Here is a 16,686-nt window from a genome sequence, read left to right as displayed (position 1 = left end):
TTGATACTGATGAAGTGGTGCAAGCAAAGGTGAGGTTGTGGCTCCGTCAACAAAGTCATTCTACAGTGACGGAGTCAACAAACAGGTCTGTCATTGGGAGAAACTAGTTCGTCGGCAGGGTGACTATGTTAGAAGTAAATACATATACGTGAAGAATAATGGTACAGCATGTTAATTACGTTTAATAGAATTAGCTTTCAGCACGACCTCGTAAATAGTGATAAATTCTCCCCTCAGTACCTAGCTTGTACCTGAACTCATGGCATCTTGTTTTTTAGTTTTTCTGTGTTGAAAATGTTGAAGGAACATGCAGAGATGTTTCATCTATTAGCAAAGAGCTTCCTCACTAAAATAGACACCTCCTCAGTCACAGGCATTGCTCCCTGCGTGTGATGGTGACATCCCCGTCACCATCATATCATTATGGTTTATTACTTAATTCAACTGGAGTCTGCTATAAAGGCCAGTGGTGCTACCACATCCTTACCACACTGTACAAGTGGAGTTTTAGAGGCCCCCGCCCCGATTTTTATCCGATTTTTTTCTCCTGCTGTTTCGTATCGTATCTCGACTATTCCATATAGAGGACGATGAAGTACCGTAGGGTCAGTAACGACAGTGACCCTTTTTCTTTGCAGTCTTTAGTCTCACTGGCCCTATATGTGGACGACTTTTGTACTTACTGCAGTTCTTCGACCATGAATGTTCAAAATGGTTCAAATGGCTCTGAGCACTATGGGACTTAACATCTGAGGTCATCAGTCCCCTAGACTTAGAACTACTTAAACCTAACTAACCTAAGAACATCACACACATCCATGCCCGAGGCAGGATTCGAACCTGCGACCGTAGCGGTCGCGCGGTTCCAGACTGAAGCACCTAGAACCGCTCGGCCACACTGGCCGGCTCCACGAATGTTGTTAAACACCAGATGTAAGGTGCCATCAGGAAAGCATAATCCCGGGCTGTCACCCATGGCTTCCAGATTTTCCACTGCAAAGACATATGTTGCGCACTTCAGTCGAAGTAAAACTGTTCATCCACACCCATAACTTTACCTTCGTAATGAACTACTCAGTGCGGCAGAGTAATATCGTTTATTTGGAACGTTTATTTGATGCTCTGCTGACATGGCCACAACAGTTTCGCCAGGTAAAAGGGAAGTTTCAGTCGAAATTCAACACACTCTGCTGCCTCAGCCTCACCTTATGATGTACGGTCCACTCCACTCTCTTGCGTCTGTACAAAGTACTAGTTCTATCTAGACTGGAGTACGAATGTCTTCCTTATGAATCTGCAGCCACTTTGACGTTACACCTGCTGGACCTGGTTCATCACTGAGTTATACGTCTCGTGGTTGGCGCCTTTGGACGAGTCCTGTGGACAGCCTCCTGGTAGAGGCTGGGATTCCTCTTTTACGGATCAGAGTCCCCACTTACTAAATCATACAATACGAGTCCTCAGCTACACTGAACACCCAAATCACCATATTCTCTTCTCTGCCATGGGGGATTCACCTTCCACAAGGACGACCCTGATCTGATATTCCAGCAGCACTTTGTTTGGAGTCTCTTCGCTGTGATCTCAGTCTCCCTCCATTGAACCCTCTCGTCATGTTAACTTCGCGAACCTCTCCTCCCCTCCCCCCATGGTGCATATGTTATTCGAATATCTGGTTGGTCCTTTCATTTGGGCCAAAGAAAACGATAAACCCCTCAGCATTTTGGCGTTTGTTTGTCCCAGTTCTTGGCGAATTTCCTGATTCGACGGTAATTTAAACTGACGGCTCATTGGTCAACGATCTCATCGGCTATGCCTGGTGGCCACGAAAAACACTCACTTCAGTGTAGATGTAGTATTTTTACAGCAGAATTAGTGACCATTAACTGAGACCTATATTACACTCGCAATTTCCTAATCTGTAGTGACTCTCGATTGCACTCCTCTGAACCCAAAGTCATGTAGGGATTCTGGGAAACGATCTTTGAGATTGGTTAGCAAAGGAAGCTACCGAGATGGAAACTCTGGAGATGAAATTACCTGGATCCAAATTGTGGTTGACGTCTTCATCTTTTGGAGGCTCAGAATGAGGAATGGCCCACGGTGGCCGCTATGAACAACGTCTTTCCTCATCTGCTTTATCTGTTGTCCAGAGCAGGTGAACGTAATGCAATAGTTACTGTGTTTACATCTAAATGGCCTTTATATCTTTTCGTGTTAGTTCCGTGAACAGAACTGTTTGGTGTCAGTCAAAACAATAACATCATTGACCGGCATAAACTCGATCTGTTCCACTATGTTCCTTTACTAGGTCGTGGGCAAGAGGAACATATGGTCACTCGTTGCTGAAACTCACGAGCATTCTCCGATGGAAGAGCTAGACTGGGCTGAGATGGAGGGCCTGTTTTGCCAGCAAGTTCCAGCGGCATCGTCCACGCAGGCGTCTCCCCGACTGGGCCGAGATGCTGCCGACAACGACCCCAGGCGTCGCAAGGAGTCAGCCGAGGTAAGGCCGAGTAGCAAAAGAACAAACCACATCACCTCATGTTTTTCTGTACTCTGCAGTTCACTGAGACTTTTTGCTCTTTGGCGTAGTTATTATAAACTTTCATAAAATGTCTCTTTCACAGGGTGTCCCCTACGTGCCTTACCAGATTTTTTTCTCGGAAACGGTTCTTGCGAGCTTTTTGTGTAAAACACGTTTTAAGAAAACCAACAGGGGTAAACTGAATGTTGAACACCATATTTCTAGTGTTCCACAACCAAAAGAGACAAATCTGTTATTTTGTAGTACTTTCCAAACAAAAAGATTATTTCCAATTTCAGTATAGTGTTTTTTAAATGTAGAACAGGAAAATTCATTTATTTCAAATGAAAAGTGTAAGAAATGATCTTTTTATAACTACAATATAGAAAAGGAATTTTTGAGAACATCCAAATTTCTGTTACTTCCCTTAAGCGCTTGCTGTTCATCGCGTCAGTTCCAGGAAGATTACTTTGATGGTACCATAGTATCGAGACAACGTACTAAAAATTTCTAGACATGAACATGTTATTCTGAGATCAATATTCAACCATATTCCAATTTGAAATTTTAAAGTTTTCTTTGTTTCCTCCAGTTTCCAGCAGATTTTAGGCAACCATTCGATTCTTCCATAGTGGCTTCCTTATAACGCAGTAACTGACAAACGGTGCGAGTACAATTTTCGAGTAAAAACGCTCATACAGTACGTCTGGGACACTCGGTATAGACACTCATCAGCACAGCCTGGATTTTTATGTGATGTCAACGAGCAAAACACGTACATATTTATGTAATGAAAATGGATAAAGAATGAAAGGAAACATGTAATATCACGAAAATATTTTATTAGATATTTAACAGAAAACAATGATTTCAACTGAAGTCAACTTCTAAATGACACCGTAGCGTATTACGTTATCCTAATGTGCATTTAAACGTACCAGAAATACGAAAAGTACATTAAGAAGTTTATTTTATATTACTTAATTTTTATTTTGAAAATATCTTCTATCTTACCTTTAAAAATCGTTTACTTTTGAATCGGGTATTTTGAAGCATCAAAGCACTATAAAACTGAAAAATGTATGTTTATTTTCTTTTTTAGTCATTGTCTTAATACTGCTGTCTTCTTTTGTTTCAGATTGCACTGCTGGATGGAAAACGGAGCCTTAATGTTAATATTTTCTTAAAGCAGTTCAGAAGGTATGAATTAGAACGAAAGTGATGTCAGTATGTAGAACACCAACACTCGCCTCCGTAGCAGAGGTGGCTAATGTTCGCTTGTGCCATGGCGCCCAGCTTGGAGCTGGCTGGGTTCAAATTCTGATCATAGATGATATCTTTAACACCAGTATTTGGTAGGCAGGGGAAGATGTAGTGGCGTAAAGTTTATGATCACCAGACATGTAGCTCAAGTCCTGGATTAATTTACAATGCACTCTGCAGTGTCTTATAGGTTAAGAGTTGACGTCGATTCGTCCTTTGGAAGAAGAAGAAGAAGAAGAAGAAGAAGAAGAAGAAGACCTAGACGATCCCATTAATGCTCTTAGATAAGAGTTAGACTATATACTAGCATCATCGTTCACCCTTTCCTTTACTTTCATCACAGACGACAAATACTGCCCTACACTTCACAAGCACTCGTCACAATCGTCCCCATGAAGCAAATACGAATGCCAAGAGAGTCCACGAAAATTTATACAGGAGGGAGGTGCAATACTCTCACATCGGTACTGTGACAATCAAACGAACGTAAGTCATAGAGCAGTTGCAAGTCATAGTATTGTCTCATTGCAATCAGCCACGTAAGCTAAAATAGGCTAAACGAGAAACTCAGCGGAATCACGAGAAATCACTTTAATAATGCGTTATCACAGGTGACAAATTACGGATTTTCGAATACGGTCTCGAAACAAAACGTCAAAGTCGAGAGTAGCACACTGCGAACTCTCTCTGTCCAGGTAAGCGAGAATGAGCGAATTCGAGATCAAGTCAATGCTCATTTTTCAATACAGTCCGCAGATGGTTTACAAAGAATTTGTGCCTCCATAGCAAGCTGTCAATCTAACATCTTATCTCGGATTCACTGAAATGCTCATGAAAATAATAACGCATGTGCGACCAGGTACAGAACGCACTTGGATGTTGAGCCATGACATTTCGCCCAGTCAATGAGTTTTTAGCAATACATAGCATTCCTGTGGGTCCTCTGCCACTCTGTTATCCGGTTCTCAGTCTCTGTGACTTCTTCTTATTCCTTCGAATCAAAAGCATTTGAAAATGTATCGCTTTGGTGCTTAGGATAATATCCAGAATACCGCACCGACCAGCCGTTCCAGATGTCGAAGACTTAACAAAACTATTTTGAAGGGACCAAAAAAAAGTCGGTTCCCTACTTATCTAACACACCCCGTATACCCACAAACCAAGTGGTGCTGTATATTATCACGGGAAATCTACTAGGGAATCCGTCGTTTGCAGTTAACCGAAAGACCTGGAGTGTGATGTAGTAGTTCCTTTGAAAAACCTTTCCCACGGTGAACATTGTAGCAAATACTAACTGAAGTTTCGTTTTTGAGGTTCATCATGAAATTGTAAATTTGATAGTAACCTTGCAATTTCGCCTTATATGAGTGTCAATACAGGTTCATCATGAATTATAAATTTGTTTGTCACTTCACAATTTCATCATCGTCTGATTTTCAATACTGACAAGCCTTACAATAACGTAAAACGTTCTGGTGATACGTTCCTGTGATCGTTGTAGAACTTGGAGTTAGAGAGAAAGCAGACAATCGAATCATCTACTTTGTGACTGAATTAATTTTTTTTTTTTGCACATATACACAATAATATGCCCCTCAGCGTTTTCCAAAAACGTAAGAACATAAATATTTAAGTCAACGATTAATACCTAAGCGACTAGAGGTTAAGATTTGTATTACTTGTTTCACATAGATATCATTTTGTATCTCATAACAATTAAATGCTTTGCTTTCAGTTCAAACGAGGATATTATACAACTGATTCGTGATGGGGCGCATGATGAAATTGGCGCTGAGAAATTAAGAGGTCTACTCAAAATTCTGCCAGAAGTCGATGAACTGGAGATGCTGAAGTCATATGATGGCGACAAGTCAAAGCTGGGGAACGCAGAGAAGTTTCTTCTTCAACTAATCGATGTTCCAAAGTAATTAGATACCACATAAATTTTCACTTAATCAGTCATTCTTATACAAATTAGATCTATACTCTTTGCACCATTTAAACCATAGAATAGGCTAATATTATGAAGCTTTAATGCTGTCCTAATCTGCAGACTAATTAATGATAGCATGAGCGTTTTATTGTTTAATTCTTCATGTCTTTTCGTTGAAGAAGTAGATTTTTTCATCGTGAAGTAGTAAGAAAAACGTATTACACCTGTTTATTTCTCATTTGTTTTTGGCAGAGTCATAGTAAACAAAGCTGTCACATAATTCTTGTGAAATCTATCAAAGATACACCTACATTACAACAGCTCTTTCATTTCCTCCGTTTTCCTCTTGAACAGCAATTAGGCATTCTTAATTACGCATCTTACGTTCTAAAATAATCATCTTTCACAGGTAACTTTTTGAAAGAAAGAAAATTTCATGAAATATAAAAGGCAGGTATTTCAGAGTTTGTTAGACAAATAAATAGAAGTAATTTTACTTGCGGGAAACCACGATCTCTTGTCAGATCGTCAATTCCATATTTTGCACCTGTGTGCCACTTTTAAGTTTACTTGTTGGTGCATGTGCTCGCTCTTACCACATTTTCTAGTCACTCCAGTGAGATATTTCAGCTAATCGACACCGGAATTTGTCGGTTCGGCATACTTCGTTTGTTTATGTCTCACGTTCCCATGTAGAAAATGTGCAAGCATTTGCTACCCACAAAAAATATAAATGGGAATAAGTTTCTCTCCATTCCGTTCTCAGCTCAGTGTTTGTCAGTTTCTCACAACGTTGCTCATAGCATAATTTCCTTCTCTTATACAAATGTCAATGCTAGTATTTCAATATGATTCTCGGATGCCAATATAAAGAAACCTTTCCATGAATGTATTACAGATAATATATTAACACGAGAAGAAAAAGACGATGCATTTTTTTCTGATAGTATTTCTGGTTTCAAAATGCTTTTTGTTACTTGCTTCCAATAACCCACTTTTTGTTTCATTCTCAAATTCGTCTGTAGGCGTTAGTTATTATTAGCCCACAACAAATTAAAGCACTCTATGGTAGCTACGGTAGATTTCGGAATATCACCTACAGATTAGTGAAAATATAAACAATATTTTGATCACTTGTATTCAGCTGTTTCTAGAATCAAAAACCCCATGTTTGCGTCATTCTAATACAATATTTCATTCATGTGCAGTTACAAACTTCGAATCGAGAGCATGCTTCTGAGGGAAGAATTCGCATCGAACATGACGTATCTAGAACCGAGCATTGGTGCAATGATTGTTGCTGGTGAAGGTAAGAAAACAAAATAGTTTATGGTTTTTATTTTACCGTCGTTCTCAGTAATACTAATGAAAATACCCATTGTTACAGATCTCATGAACAGTGAGCCATTGCACGAAGTCTTGTACATGGTCCTTGTTGCTGGAAACTTCTTAAACTCTGTAAGTCTTACATATTTGCGTAGTTAAACATCATACTATATTACAGGCAAGTTTTTATAGTATAGTTAATAAGAAACTTAGAAGATATATGTCGCTGCCATTCTTAACCCTATACCTTCACCGGAGACTGCATTAAGCAACACTTTTTCATTCAGTTACCAACACTTATTTCGTGATTGTTATTTAGTCTCTCGAGAGTCAAATACTTCCAGCTACATTAGTTCAGATGGTGATGTTACAAAACCTGGATTATAGGACTTTGAATTCAGTTTCGTTGAAGAACTTAGCAATTGTTTAGCTAAGTAAAATCGCAGAGTTTCTATGAGGATTTGAAATTATGGAAAATATGCGAACTATACAACACCCTGTCCTGCTATTGGAACCACAAATATGTTGATCCCGTGAGCATCACATGTGATGTTCTCAATTTGTGTTCACATTCCCACTTGTAACTAACAGCGATCTTAATGTTAAGTCGCCACACCGTGTAGCTGTTATCGCGGAAAATGGAATCAAGCATCCAGCGCAAATACCCGGGCAATCTGCAAATCCTCTTCTTACATTAACAGTTTCTAGTAATCACTTAAGCAAATGTTCATTATAATGAAAGTTGACAAAAGAAACTCTTGCCTCTGTCTGGAAACAAACCCAAGAACATTCAACAAGAAGTTATAGAAATTATAATGTGACCAAATTTGGTTCCACTTTGCTTACTGCAGAGTACGGTTTTAGTCTAAAACAGTTTTTTGTTTCCAGTTCTGGAACTATTTCTTTTGTAGTACCGTGTATGAGAGCACGAATGAGTGTTTGGGAACAGGTGACATAATAATGCTGTAGCCTTTAAGGAGGATCATTTTTAACGGGTCCAAAACTGTTTCGTATTCTAGGAGATTGCTTCACTCATGCGTGGATGGTTCGTTTGAAATGGCAAGGTCACTTCATAATACATTGATGAAATCTTTTAAGTCTCATGAGAGAGTCATTTAACTCTATATTAATGAAATCGTTAGTTTCCTTTGGTCTTAAAAGGTAAAAAAATTAATGAATAATAGATTTACTGAAAGCTTATCAGTTCTTTGCTTTAATTGTAGACCCTAAAGTAAGTTAACAGAGGACAAATACGCTCCAAAAGTTTACAATATAGCATTTGTAACAGAGCTACCAAATGTTTAAGCTCATAATCCGCGACGAACGAACGAGTGGTCAGATCTCGTTACTGCGGTATCTTTGCACTTTCTCTTGATAGATTTCAAAAAAGGCTGCCAAGAATAAAAGAAGGCATCAGTGTCTCGAATGGAGAGCAGTACCGAATGCAATTTGCTTTATTCACACACGATATCTTACAATTAGTAGATGTAGGTGAACAGCAAGATTTCGTCTTTCTAGATTTCCGAAAGGGGTTTGACACTGCACCACATCGCCGACTAATAATAATCTAGATACGACACATACGGAGATTTTGACAGCTGTGTTACTGGCTGGGTGCATTTTTTATTAATAGAACCCTGTACCATACCCTGGATAGCAATTACAACAGATACGAAAGAAAAATCGGCTGTGCTCCGACGAACGTAATAGAATCACTAACGTTGTCAGTAGGCACAAACAATTTATCATACTGGGTCAGACTCTCCGCTGCTGCCGGCCGGTGTTGCCGAGCGGTTCTAGGCGCTTCAGTCTGGAACCGCGCGACCGCTACGGTCGCAGGTTCGAATCCTACCTTGGGCATGGATGTGTGTGACGTCCTTAGGTTAGTTAGGTTTAAGTAGTTCTAAGTTCTAGGGGACTGATGACCTCAGATGTTAAGTCCCATAGTGCTCAGAGGCATTTGAACTATTTGAAGCATCTCCGCTGCTGATGCTGCTGTTTACAGCAGGGGTTCCCAAACTTCTTGTCACTGCGTAGCACTTTCATTTTTAGAAATTTGGGCATTCACATTTTAACGAACTCTGAGCTGGGGTGGTGGTCTTTGTAGTAGGTACACACCAATTACAGACGCAAAGTTTCTTCGTATCACGATGCCATTTAACGTAAAACCGCGTCCACAACGAAAGCAACCGCAAGGCGCAGCTTCGCGCCGTGCATTTCCAGCACAGGAACGGCGCTAAAACGAACCGTTTTGATGTAAGGACACTGCGCGAAACTTATTCGTTGTTGAACACATCGGTGCGGTTTGACATACACACGCCAGCCGCGCCCATCAGCGCTGCGGCCAATCTCTTTTCATGCTTTTGCGTGGCACGACACAGCGTGGCCGGTTTGGAAGCAACGTAACACCCCATGAAGCGCGCCACAGATTGGTACACAGCATAAGTTGGCAGCAGTTGCATAGCGGCACGAAAACTGCCGAGCAACCGTCGACAAAACCCGATGGCCAACGGCAAAACAAGATGAATTATTCCCCGCCAAGGCAGCGACGACTAATGAAGGGGTGGGTGAGGATGGTACAGTCAGACATTCCTGCGTCCTTCGTACAGTGCGAAACAAACATTCTGGAATACATCAATTTTCTTTAAAATTATATAGATGCTACTTTTATCAGTTTTCTATCATTTTACTTCAAAAATAAAGTAATGTAAGAGAATAATTATACTTACATCATAATGTGTTTTGTTTACTTGTATGTGAACCACCTGAAATGTCACTGTGTTCCACTAGTGGTAAGCGTGCCACCGTCTGGGAACCCCTGGTTTACAGTAAAGCAAAATTAGAGCATGTGTAGAGGTGTATAGACAGTCACTTCTCCTTCGCTCTGTATCCAACTGGAAAAGGAAAGGAAGTCGTTCTCCGATACGCTCTGTACAGTGTCTTGTGGAGTATTTATATTATGGACAGATCGTAAAATTTTTACATATTTAATTATTTTCATTTACAGGGTGGCTATGCAGGCAATGCGGCTGGTGTAAAATTGAGTTCTCTACAAAAACTGACAGATATCAGAGCCAACAAACCTGGCATGAACCTAATTCATTTCGTAGCAATGGTAAGCCCGCTACACTCACTATTATTTCAGCCTATTAAGTATATCATATTCCTCTAAACACTAATATGGTGCTATTTACAGCAAGCAGAGAAGAAGAAGAAATCTCTCCTGAAGTTTCCTGAAGAAATGCAGGCACTAGAAGAGGCAACGAAGTAAGTTCATCAATATTGTGTACTTAGAAAAGCGTCTGACGATGTCACCATCTGTTATCGACAATGCATGATGTTTCTGCTGTCAATAAGTGGGAATGCAGAGAATCGATTAAAATATGTGATCAAAATCTTTGGCAAGTTTGTGTCCACATACTTATTCCAGAGCATCTGCAGTTTCCATACACTTACATTCCACATCATGTATAAATAGTGATGGTTGAAATGTAGTAACTTCACAGCTGCTCCTAGAGCTAACTGCTTTGACGGCAGTATGAAATTGAGATAATGTATTTTAGCTGCTGGTAAATGTCCCGGGTTGCACGGTTGTGGTCCGTGAAACTTTTCCGCTCCTACCGTTTTGTACAGGAGTGCGCCGTTCCTCGTCCCGCTGAGTCTTGCCGACTGACAGGTCAGACGTCAGAGAGCCACGTATATACTGTGAAACAGAAGCGTTGTGCAGGCAGGGAGCTCAATACTAAACTGGAGAGACTTCTCAAAAGTTTCATTGCATAGAGGACCGTGACAGTGTTTGGTGGGTATGCTATACTGACGAGGGGCATTCGGGATTCTTGTTACCGATAGTGCTTGCGATTCTTCCACTGAACTACAGCGCCACGTAGTATCACTAAACAGGAGTTTCATTTCTCCTGTTTAGTACAAGGATTTGACAGCGTGCCCCGATCCATCACTGTGGCTGTGACGTATTGCATCCAGAGCCGTGCATCGTGCCACGTTTACCCTGCCGAGCCCGGTTGCAGCCGACAGCTTCGTCCTGTTGCCCGCACCGCAGGTACAACTTTTCCGGCAATGGAGTGCGCGAGCCGCGATACGCCGTTGAGGCCCGCGGCTCGTCAGATACAAGGCCGAGCCCAAGTGTCAACAAGGCTCAGTCCAATTGGGAAACAGGCAGCGGTGGGCTCAAAATGGTTCGAATGGCTCTGAGCTCTATGTGACTTAACATCTGAGTTCATCAGTCCCCTAGAACTTAGAACTACTTAAATCTAACTAACTTAAGGACATCACACACATCCAAGTCCGAAGCAGGATTCGAACCTGCGACCGTAGCAGTTATTTGAATGGTTGGTTGTTTTGGGGAAGGAGACCAGACAGCGTGGTCATCGGTCTCATCGGATTAGGGAAGGAAGTCAGCCGTGCCCTTTCACAGGAAACATCCCGGCATTTGCCTGGAGTGATTTAGGGAAATCACGGAAAACCTAAATCCGGATGGCCGGACGCGGGATTGAACCGTCGTCCTCCCGAATGCGAGTCCAGTGTCTAACCACTGCGCCACCTCGCTCGCTCCCGTAGCAGTTGCGCGGTTCCGGACTGAAGCGCCTAGAACCGCTCGGCCACCGCGGCCGGCGCAGCGGTGGGAATGTGTAACTGAATGGTCACACTTGTGTGGAATGCGGAATTGGCTTCTGAATCGTCTGCATTCCTTTGAGAATCGTGATGGTTTTATGTGCTAAGAACAGGGCGTTCTTGATCACTTACAAAGAAAAATGATGTGTAATGTCAAATGATGGATGTATCACAAAAAGTACTTGCTGTAACATGGTCGTAATTGAATTCAAAGCAAATGGTTTAATAGCCCTAAAGCTTTTATAACACTTTACATTTCACCTGTACCACACCAAAAGGGTTGATGGAGCTCTTGGCCGGCCAGTGTGACCGTGCGGTTAAAGGCGCTGCAGTCTGGAACCGCAAGACCGCTACGGTCGCAGGTTCGAATCCTGCCTCGGGCATGGATATTTGTGATGTCCTTAGGTTAGTTAGGTTTAACTAGTTCTAAGTTCTAGGGGACTAATGACCTCAGCAGTTGAGTCCCATAGTGCTCAGAGCCATTTGAACCCATAGTGCTCAGAGCCATTTGAACCATTTTTGATGGAGCTCTTACACAATGGCTAGGTCTAGTATGCGAAATTTAAGTATTACACACTTTTCAGTTAATCTGAAAGTTTTCATTACGGAGCCGCCTGGCTCAACCCTTCCTCAGAATTCACTGAGGGGGATCTGCATTCTTTGCGTGTGACATAACTTTGATATCAGGAACCACAGAAGGTACAGATAGTTTCAGATTACTTTCGCTGTGAACTTTGTTTCTGGATTTATTTTTATATACGTGTAAGAAGGAAAAGCATTTTCTCCATGATATGTGGACAAGACAGGTAATAAACTTGTTACCGTTTCATTTGCTAACATTGGAAACGCCATCATTAAGCTTAATCAGAAACTTATTGGTGACAAATATTTACTTTCTGTAACTTAGTCATTGCAAGTTTCAAGTAGCTGCTCGTTTCAATTCACACTTCATGTAGATTCCAAAATTATTGTCTTTTCTAAGTAACTGCGAATCCAGTTGTTAGCACTAGATAGAGCAGGGAACTAGTGTTTGAAATTTTTCCAAATCGCTTCAAATGTTCCTTATTTTTATTTCATCCGAAGTAAGATGAATTTCTACTAGGAAATCGTGAAACATATCGAAGCACTCAATTTGTTTGGAATTTAGACATATTTCCCAAACTGCAAGGCTTTTAACGAACAATTAATATGGTCTTGCACATTACACAGGTTTGTGTTTGGTCCGTGCAGTAATAAATATCAATGTTGATTTTAACTAAATGTTTGTGAAATAAGGTACAATCGGAATCCAGACTTTGCCTAGGGAAATGTGTATCTGGTGAGAAAAAGATAAACATCATATACAGGGTGTTACAAAAAGGTACGGCCAAACTTTCAGGAAACATTCCTCACACACAAATAAAGAAAAGATGTTATGTGGACATGTGTCCGGAAACGCTTAATTTCTCCATGTTAGAGCTCATTTTAGTTTCGTCAGTATGTACTGTACTTCCTCGATTCACCGCCAGTTGGCCCAATTGAAGGAAGGTAATGTTGACTTCGGTGCTTGTGTTGACATGCGACTCATTGCTCTACAGTACTAGCATCAAGCACATCAGTACGTAGCAAATGGCTCTGAGCACTATGGGACTTAACATCTATGGTCATCAGTCCCCTAGAACTTAGAACTACTTAAACCCAACTAACCTAAAGACATCACACACATCCATGCCCGAGGCAGGATTCAAACCTGCGAGCGTAGCAGTCGCGCGGTTCCGGACTGAGCGCCTAGAACCGCTAGACCACCGCGGCCAGTACGTAGCATCAAGAGGTTAGTGTTCATCACGAACGTGGTTTTGCAGTCAGTGCAATGTTTACAAATGTGGAGTTGGCAGATGCCCATTTGATGTATGGATTAGCACGGGGCAATAGCCGTGGCGCGGTACGTTTGTATCGAGACAGATTTCCAGAACGAAGATGTCCCGACAGGCAGACGTTCGAAGCAATTGATCGGCGTCTTAGGGAGCTCGGAACATTCCAGCCCATGACTCGCGACTGGGGAAGACCTAGAACGACGAGGACACCTGCAATGGACGAGGCAATTCTTCGTGCAGTTGACGATAACCCTAATGTCAGCGTCAGAGAAGTTGCTGCTGTACAAGGTAACGTTGACCACGTCACTGTATGGAGAGTGCTACGGGAGAACCAGTTGTTTCCGTACCATGTACAGCGTGTGCAGGCACTATCAGCAGCTGATTGGCCTCCACGGGTACACTTCTGCGAATGGTTCATTCAACAATGTGTCAATCCTCATTTCAGTGCAAATGTTCTCTTTACGGATGAGGCTTCATTCCAACGTGATCAAATTGTAAATTTTCACAATCAACATGTGTGGGCTGACGAGAATCCGCACGCAATTGTGCAATCACGTCATCAACACAGATTTTCTGTGAACGTTTGGGCAGGCATTGTTGGTGATGTCTTGATTGGGCCCCATGTTCTTCCACCTACGCTCAATGGAGCACGTTATCACGATTTCATACGGGATACTCTACCTGTGCTGCTAGAACATGTGCCTTTACAAGTATGACACAAGATATGGTTCATGCGCGATGGAGCTCCTGCACATTTCAGTCGAAGTGTTCGTACGTTTCTGAACAACAGATTCGGTGACCGATGGATTGGTAGAGGCGGACCAATTCCATGGCCTCCACGCTCTCCTGACCTCAACCCTCTTGAATTTCATTTATGGGGGCATTTGAAAGCTCTTGGCTACGCAACCCCGGTACCAAATGTAGAGACTCTTCGTGCTCGTATTGTGGACGGCTGTGATACAATACGCCATTCTCCAGGGGTGCATCAGCGCATCAGGGATTCCATGCGACGGAGGGTGGATGCATGTATCCTCGCTAACGGAGGACATTTTGAACATTTCCTGTAACAAAGTGTTTGAAGTCACGCTGGTACGTTCTGTTGCTGCGTGTTTCCATTCCATGATTAATGTGATTTGAAGAGAAGTAATAAAATGAGCTCTAACATGGAAAGTAAGCTTTTCCGGACACATGTCCACATAACATATTTTCTTTCTTTGTGTGTGAGGAATGTTTCCTGAAAGTTTGGCCGTACCTTTTTGTAACACCCTGTAGTAAGAGAAAGGTTCTGCTGTGATATAACGGTCTTACATCCATGTTAGTCAATAGAAACTTTTAAATACACTCCTGGAAATGGAAAAAAGAACACATTGACACCGGTGTGTCAGACCCACCATACTTGCTCCGGACACTGCGAGAGGGCTGTACAAGCAATGATCACACGCACGGCACAGCGGACACACCAGGAACCGCGGTGTTGGCCGTCGAATGGCGCTAGCTGGGCAGCATTTGTACACCGCCGCCGTCAGTGTCAGCCAGTTTGCCGTGGCATACGGAGCTCCATCGCAGTCTTTAACACTGGTAGCATGCCGCGACAGCGTGGACGTGAACCGTATGTGCAGTTGACGGACTTTGAGCGAGGGCGTATAGTGGGCATGCGGGAGGCCGGGTGGACGTACCGCCGAATTGCTCAACACGTGGGGCCTGAGGTCTCCACAGTACATCGATGTTGTCGCCAGTGGTCGGCGGAAGGTGCACGTGCCCGTCGACCTGGGACCGGACCGCAGCGACGCACGGATGCACGCCAAGACCGTAGGATCCTACGCAGTGCCGTAGGGGACCGCACCGCCACTTCCCAGCAAATTAGGGACACTGTTGCTCCTGGGGTATCGGCGAGGACCATTCGCAACCGTCTCCATGAAGCTGGGCTACGGTCCCGCACACCGTTAGGCCGTCTTCCGCTCACGCTCCAACATCGTGCAGCCCGCCTCCAGTGGTGTCGCGACAGGCGTGAATGGAGGGACGAATGGAGACGTGTCGTCTTCAGCGATGAGAGTCGCTTCTGTCTTGGTGCCAATGATGGTCGTATGCGTGTTTGGCGCCGTGCAGGTGAGCGCCACAATCAGGACTGCATACGACCGAGGCACACAGGGCCAACACCCGGCATCATGGTGTGGGGGGCGATCTCCTACACTGGCCGTACGCCACTGGTGATCGTCGAGGGGACACTGAATAGTGCACGGTACATCCAAACCGTCATCGAACCCATCGTTCTACCATTCCTAGACCGGCAAGGGAACTTGCTGTTCCAACAGGACAATGCACGTCCGCATGTATCCCGTGCCACCCAACGTGCTCTAGAAGGTGTAAGTCAACTACCCTGGCCAGCAAGATCTCCGGATCTGTCCCCCATTGAGCATGTTTGGGACTGGATGAAGCGTCGTCTCACGCGGTCTGCACGTCCAGCACGAACGCTGGTCCAACTGAGGCGCCAGGTGGAAATGGCATGGCAAGTCGTTCCACAGAACTACATCCAGCATCTCTACGATCGTCTCCATGGGAGAATAGCAGCCTGCATTGCTGCGAAAGGTGGATATACACTGTACTAGTGCCGACATTGTGCATGCTCTGTTGCCTGTGTCTATGTGCCTGTGGTTCTGTCAGTGTGATCATGTGATGTATCTGACCCCAGGAATGTGTCAATAAAGTTTCCCCTTCCTGGGACAATGAATTCACGGTGTTCTTATTTCAATTTCCAGGAGTGTACTTAGGTTAGTATTACAAAAATTCGCTAATTAGTAGGATGGTAGGATGACCATTAATCAAATTAACCATTTCCACTACATCGTAAAGTACTGAGATTTTTCATTTGCACCTAACAATAAGTTCATTTAATAATTATAAGCAACAGTGGAGATTTGAGGATCTATCGGCCGGCCGGAGTGGCCGAGCGGTTCTAGGCGCTACAGTCTGGAACCGCGCGACCGCTAAGGCCGCAGGTTCGAATCCTGCCTGGGGCATGGATGTGTGTGATGTCCTTAGGTTAGTTAGGTTTAAGTAGTTCTAAGTTCTAGGGGACTGATAACTTCAGCAGTTGAGTCCCGTAGTGCTCAGATCCATTTGAACCATTTGAAGTGTCCATCATGTTGCTGATGTTA

General features: G+C 43.1%; 1 protein-coding gene across 1 annotated transcript in view; it reads left to right on the top strand.

Annotated features, from left to right (window-relative positions):
• LOC126183342 (uncharacterized) overlaps nt 1-16,686 on the top strand; it is a 907,422-nt gene that overhangs the window by 824,885 nt on the left and 65,851 nt on the right. The window contains exons 8-14 of the mRNA XM_049925224.1: nt 2,312-2,506; nt 3,666-3,727; nt 5,526-5,714; nt 6,932-7,032; nt 7,111-7,181; nt 10,057-10,164; nt 10,246-10,316. Of these exons, the coding sequence (XP_049781181.1) occupies nt 2,312-2,506; nt 3,666-3,727; nt 5,526-5,714; nt 6,932-7,032; nt 7,111-7,181; nt 10,057-10,164; nt 10,246-10,316 (797 nt within the window). The remainder of the gene's footprint in view (nt 1-2,311; nt 2,507-3,665; nt 3,728-5,525; nt 5,715-6,931; nt 7,033-7,110; nt 7,182-10,056; nt 10,165-10,245; nt 10,317-16,686) is intronic.

This window comes from Schistocerca cancellata, chromosome 4 (genome assembly GCF_023864275.1).
Source record: "Schistocerca cancellata isolate TAMUIC-IGC-003103 chromosome 4, iqSchCanc2.1, whole genome shotgun sequence".
NCBI classification, from domain to species: Eukaryota; Metazoa; Arthropoda; class Insecta; order Orthoptera; family Acrididae; genus Schistocerca; species Schistocerca cancellata.
The sequence above is the reverse complement of the archived record's forward strand: the minus strand, read 5'-3'. Positions and strand labels throughout refer to the sequence as shown.